Source organism: Epinephelus moara, chromosome 20 (assembly GCF_006386435.1).
Source record: "Epinephelus moara isolate mb chromosome 20, YSFRI_EMoa_1.0, whole genome shotgun sequence".
NCBI lineage: Eukaryota > Metazoa > Chordata > Actinopteri > Perciformes > Serranidae > Epinephelus > Epinephelus moara.
In genome coordinates this window covers 9,766,199-9,773,027 of record NC_065525.1, presented here as the reverse complement: position 1 = coordinate 9,773,027, position 6,829 = coordinate 9,766,199, and the positions used below count along the sequence as shown (strand labels likewise).

The window sequence follows — 6,829 nt, the reverse complement described above, 5'->3', positions numbered from 1 at the left end:
TTATGTGGTATTGTAATTTTCACAGTGTTCTTGTAAAGCACTTTGGTGACTTCTGTCTTTTTAAATGTGCTATAGAAATAAATGTGACCTTGACCTTGACCTTGACCTTACCAAAGTCACACAAACGAACCGATTGAGGCAGCAGTAGACCAGCAACTCCTTTGTTCTGCAAGGTTTTTGTCAAGGATGTTCATTGTGTTAAGTAATTTTTTTTCATTTTGCAAATGTTGGTCTTACAAGAACAATAATCAAAAAGATGTTTGCCATTATTGCTTGAAAATAAAATTGTATCATTATATAATCCTTATTGCAGTTCTACAAGAAGGGAACCCATGCCAGCTGCAGACAGAAACACCAGCAACCTGTGGGCATACAGGCCAGCTGCTTCAATGATGGAGAACAGAGATTAACCACTGAATGATGCAGCAGTGGACATCAGAGTGCAGTCAGTGGGTGGTGCAATGATGGAGGATAACACAGTGCAACGCTGTCAGGAAGGTGTTGGTCCAGAACATTTTGGTGCTTTTGGTGATGTGTCACTGTACTCTGGCTTTGACGGTGGCCTTCATACATCACCGAGGCACCCTTCGTTGTCCCAGATTAGTGATGATACTCCGAACATCCCAGTGGCTTGTATAAATGAAGTTGCAGATTGCTCCACATCTTACCAATCTAAGGTAAGTCTACTAATAGCGTTCTTCAACATACAGGAACATGCAATTAGTTTAATTTACACTGATAATTCTACATTTGTTTTTTATTTTATTTTCAAAGGATGACTCCTGCCATCATGATCTGGCCAGACAAGCAACTGCCATTATGTTGACTGCAAGAGACAAACACCATCTTTCACAGGTTTGTCTTTGCATGCAAGATTGTTCTTATTATTTTGACATGTTTATTTGATTTCTTAAATCTAATCATAGAAATGATTTAACATTTGCATTATTTCATAAAGTGTTGCAGCCTTCATTGCTCTTTTTGAAAGTTTTTCATTGATGGGGAGCCTGCATGGACATAAGGGCAACATTTATTGCTCATATCCCTTGTTTTTTTTGTTTTTTTTTACTATTTGTACACCCTTGGTTTCTTAATTAGATTTTTAAATCCCCCTCCCCCACCCCACCCAACATTCAGATGTTAAATAGGGTTTCTCACTTGTTTATTATTGACTTTATCATATTATTATTAATCCTAATAGAATGGTGGACCTAGTTTCTGGCCCTATAGGGACCACACTACACAATAATAATTTTTATTATTGTTATTAACTACCATGATGTAATTTGTTGCCATTTCTGGTCTGTTTTTCAGAGTGGTGTAAATGATGTCTTGGCAGCAATGCAGCAGTATCAGGCTCTGTTGGTGACAAATCTGAAAAGTCAACTTCAAAAAGTCTTTCAGCAACATCAAGGAAGTGAACTTGTAAAGGAAGCTATGGCAGTATTTGGCCAAATTGAGGATCCATTTACTTCTGTTTCAACAACATACAGGCAGGACAGTGTGATCAAGGAGAAATTTAATTTTGTGGAGTCAGAGGAGGTTTCTGTAGGGTATAAAGCATGTATGGTGAAAAAAGGGAGAAAAAGAGTCCCTGCCACAGTGCCGAAATGTTTTCACTATATACCACTTATCAGAAGTTTTGAACAGTTATTGTCTCATCCAAAAGTTCTGGCAATGATAGATGAGCCACAGAAATACAGTAGTGCGTATTTGTATGACATCAGAGATGGAGAACTCATGAAGTCACACCCTGTGTTTTCTGTCCGACCGTCTGCTTTACAGATAATCCTTTACTCTGATGAAATTGAAATTTGCAGTCCACTTGGGTCCCATGCCTAGTTGCTAATGGTTTATTATACACTGGGAAACATTAATCCTAAATATCAATCAAAACTAGCTGCCATTTGCCTACTTGCCATTGCGAAGAAGAGTGAGCTCTCTGAATGTGGTGTTGATGGAATCTTAGCAAAGTTGTATGGTACCCATTAGAAATAAAGTGTGTGATGAAACAGTTAATTCTTTTGGGACAACTAGACTTGTCTTGGATGTCTTCAACACTGCATTAACTCAATTCCCTTACTCTCCACTTGATATTAGAGATAAACCAATCCCTGTATCTTTCAGTACATTAGCTTCCAGTGATAATAAGTTAAAGCAGTCCTCAGGACAAATGATTGTTCTACTAAAGATCCTGCCATTTCTGATTGATACAGTTAAAGGTACAGAGTACTATGCAATAATTCTTGAACTTAAAGAGATTGTTCAAATTTTGTTTGCTCCTGTTATTGGTCTACAAACAGTTAACAAGTTGAAAACACTTATTGAACAGCACTTAAAGCATGTGAAGAAGGTTTTCCCAGATAACAATATAACACCAAAACAACATTATTTGATTCATACTCCATCCCAGATTAGACTACTGGTACCAATGGTCCGTCACGTGTGCATGAGATTTAAATCAAAACACTGCTTTTTCAAACAATGGGCCTCAAAAATAAATTTTAAAAATGTCTGCAAGTCATTAATAAGGCATAATCAAATGTATGAATGTTGTCAGAATGTGAGTAGTTTTGAACATCCCATTTTTTCAAATGAGTTTACTTTAGGACCAACATCGGAAGTAAGCAACATGCCTTACTTAAAAGAAAAAATGAGGGCCTTCCTTGGAAATGATGAAGTTAACCATGCAATATCTGCTAAATGGATAAATCTAAATGGCAATAAATACATGCGGGAGAAGTCATTAATTCTAAGTGCTGTCAATTCTAATGATTTACCTGAATTTGGACTTGTGAGAAATATCTATGTAATAAATTCATCGCTCCGTTGTTTTGAATTTCAGCAGCACAATATTATTTGCTATGACAGAGATTACATGGCATATAAAATAGAGATTCCAAACACGGCACAAGCAACAGAACTGATATCTGCTGATAACCTTGTAGATTTCACTCCATACTACAGTTTTACTCACAAGTGATATGACATATGTCACTACAAAATATTACCTGTGTGATGTGATTGGACAACACAAAGCCTCACTTGATGCATTAATAAAGGTACACTGTTTCAGTGTGGTGTCTTTAGATGGACAGTCTATGTGATTGAAATGTTGTTGTTTTTTTACTGATGTGCATCATGGACACTTTTGCAGTATAACTTTTGTTTTGTTCAACAGAACCATTCACGTTTTGTTGTATGGGTGTTGTATGTAGATCATTGCATGGTATTGACAGTGAATGAAACAGATGAATTCAATTATAATTTGTGTCATTTCATTTATTTCTTAAATTGAGAAGTTGTGCAATTGGTCTTATTCTTAAAATAAGTAAAACAATCTTTTTCTTCTGCATGGATTTCATGCAAACCATTGTTGTAGCTTGTTACTGGCAATTCTACCTTAATATTAGTGGTGATATCTTATTAAGAAAAAGTTAGATATACTTTCTTAAAATTAGATTATTTTTCTAATGCAAAACTTGCTTGGCAAGATTAGTTTTCTTTTTAGGCAAAGAATAGGAACGATTTCCCAGAAACAAGTCTTTTTTTTACTTTCTTAAAAATCCTTTTTTGCAGCGAAGACACATAAAACAACCACAAAGAAAGACAAAACAACTACAAAGAAACATAAAATCACCACAAAGAGACACAAAAGGACTCAACACATTTTTCTACACAAGGAATTGCCCTTGGATGACCAAAACAAGGACCTGAGCTTCAGTCAGAGATAGATGGAACACTTCTCCTCTTTTTTTTTCTGAAAACAAACCACTTAATCTGCTTTTATAAACATCAAGATATACTCATAAAGTATTTTTCTTGTTCAAACTCACATTGAATGTTAAAGCCATTACCCAAAGCTGTCCACTTGAGGGAACCATTAACTCTGTTGTCTTGTCTTGTCTTCCTCAGATTAAAAACACTGCAGTGGCCAAACTGTGTTAACATTATATTGTGCTCAGACAAACAATTCTAAATGCCCATACCATAAAGATGAATGACACAAGGCAGAAGTGAGATACCAAGCACTATTTGTCAACACCAAAAGGTGCTACAGTTTTTTAATGCAGGGTGATGTCACTGTATTAATTAATGGGTTAAAGCTGTTCACCTTGAGATATGGTTGTTAGAGCAGCTTCCCATTAACACTTCTGTAACTCTTTTAACTATTTTGTGACTAACACTACACTTATCATTTATTTTACTATGGATACTGCTTACTTTGTACAGTCTACGCTTAAACCAAGATAGTTTTACTCTTTTATTTTTCTGTATTAACTTGATAAGAACGTGAAAATACAAAAAAAGGAAGAAAAAATACATGCTGACCTTAGTGGTTTGCTCTAAAAATACAATACATACTGTAGATGTTTTTTTTCCCAGCTACACACATGTACTGAATTACTTTATTCAGATACACCTGTGTAATGTAATCTAATCAGATAGAACAGCCCATAGTAAAACTACAGTACCTTCAAGTCTGTATCTTTATATTATCATTAATGAGAAGAAATGTATGCAAAAAAAAAAAATATATATATATACATATATATATATATATATATATATATATACATATGTATAGCAATTGGTATGGTTTTCTTTGACACTGTAACAAAGGGCTGTGATTCATTGTACCTATACCCTATAAATGCTAAAGTCTGTTTGTGAGTGAGTGATGAAGTCACTTTTCTAATGCTCTCTACATCCCCTATGTTTGATATTTTTGAATGGCAACAAGCAAACAAACAAAAAATGTAGGGCAGGTGTGGAAGCAATTTTTGGCCCTATTTTAGTCTACCAACAAAACAGAAACACAATGGGAAGACTGGATTTTGTTAATATTAAAGATTATTTTATTTAACACAAAGATGCATATCATTAAAATGCAATATTCAGAAATGTTACACACCATACATATCAAGGCATGTCATGGAAGCAACAAGTTCTCCAAATTAAACGACAAAATACGTTGTTTGCCCACTAAAGAAAAAACTCAATGTGGTTTTCTGATCTGACGTTCCTATAAGCATGACAATGTAGATTCTCCATTACTTCCAAAAAAGTTATAAAAACATTGTTGAAAAATAAGTCTGTTGTATGATGTTGCAATACTGCGATTAAGGTTTGGTTAGATTAAGGCAATAACAACTTGGTTTATAAAAACTCCATGGTTTGGGTTAGAAAAAGTACTTTGTTGAGGTAAGAGGACCTTTGTTATATGGTTACAGCAATAAACAAGTGAAATAAACACTCAGGATCACTGCTATATGCAAATAAAAAACTGGTAGCTCACCTGGCAGAGCAAGTAGTCCATGTACTACAAATTCTGAGTCCTTAGCAGAGGTGCAAGCTTGATTCTGACCCTTAGCTGCATCCCCCCTTTCCTGTCCATGCGGCCATCTTGCTGAGGTCAAAATATCGGACATACTACACAAGAGGTCAGTGGCCATCCTAAAGTCTGCACTACTGACGCAGTCTGGAGCATGTTCCAGGACACCACCGTCAACATTACCGAGTCTGTGGTGGATTTAATTTGTAAAACAACGACACAACTGAACCCAAAACTACAGTTAAATCATTTCACAACCAGAATCATATGGAATATCATAAACACACACACTGTGCCTACAATGTAAGAAGTGCAGTAAAGGAAACGGAAAGGGACTATATTGCAATTCACAGATTGGGGAAACTGACTGGCATGTCGTTGAAGTTATACTTTATACTTATGATTTCATGTTACAAATTCATTGGTTGATTTATCAAAAGAGCTGGAAATAGAAGTTCGGCAAGCAAAGCTAGCCCCTGGGCCAAACAGTGTGCCCTACAGGCCATACAAAAATTTTCCAAATTTGTTGTTCCTACTCAACATGTTGTTGGCTGGTCGTTGTCTGTTTCCTGATGATGGTTAAAACATCATTTTGGATAAATTCTGGGCTCACTGCATTTCCCTGAGTTGGACCTTCATGCGATAAGGTTTGGGAGTCAGAGTGACCCCATAGACCGGGGTGTAGTCTGGCTCTCCTGCATCCTCAGGCCAGATGAACTTAAACTTCCTCAACAGCGTCACCAAGATGAGGAAGAGCTCCATACGAGCCAGACCCTCTCCGAGACACATGCGAGGACCTGAGACACCAAAAAAAACCAACCTCAAAGTCATCTACAACAGTTTGATTAAACCCGTCATGTCTGTGCATGCCACTGCAGATGTAACACAGTGAGACCAGTGCTGATTGTTTTTATCCTCTCATACCTGCAGAGAAAGGCATGAAGGCCTCTGGTTTCACAAACTCTCCCTGGTCATTGAGGAAGTTTTCAGGGTTGAATTCATTGGGGTATTTCCATTGTCCCTCCTCGCTCAGCACTGAGGTCAAGTTGGGGATGATCAGTGTACCCTGAGGAGAAAATGAGTAAAAGAAGACAGGGCATAGTGGAAAGCAGAAAATGTTTGTAAGAGGTTTAATTTATTTTAGCTACCCAAGTCATAGTAATGATGTTGCTACCATTAGGGTGACCATATTTTGATTTCCAAAAGAGAGGACATTCGGCCGGCCATGACATAGCCTACTTAAATGATACTCGCAGTTTACTCAAACATGCCTTATAATTTTAATATATTTAAATTTTATATGTATTGATAGGGGGCGGCACGGTGGTGTGGTGGTTAGCACTGTCACCTCACAGCAAGAGGGTTGCCGGTTCGATCCTGGGCGTGGGAGCCCTTCTGTGCGGAGTTTGCATGTTCTCCCCATGTCAGCGTGGGTTCTCTCCGGGCACTCCGGCTTCCTCCCACAGTCCAAAGACATGCAGATTGGGGACTAGG

General features: G+C 37.1%; 2 protein-coding genes across 5 annotated transcripts in view; one reads left to right on the top strand and one right to left on the bottom strand.

Annotated features, from left to right (window-relative positions):
- The window catches only part of LOC126408262 (histone H4), a 583,921-nt gene that overhangs the window by 382,979 nt on the left and 194,113 nt on the right, over positions 1-6,829 (top strand). The window lies entirely within an intron of this gene.
- LOC126408223 (cytochrome P450 2F2-like) overlaps positions 4,837-6,829 on the bottom strand; it is a 33,687-nt gene continuing 31,694 nt past the window's right edge. For all 4 annotated transcript variants that reach the window (XM_050073668.1, XM_050073667.1, XM_050073669.1 and 1 more), the window contains 2 exons: positions 6,260-6,401; positions 4,837-6,132 (listed from right to left, as the gene is read on the bottom strand). In XM_050073668.1, coding sequence (XP_049929625.1) covers positions 5,945-6,132; positions 6,260-6,401 — 330 coding nt within the window. In that variant the 3' untranslated portion in view covers positions 4,837-5,944. The remainder of the gene's footprint in view (positions 6,133-6,259; positions 6,402-6,829) is intronic.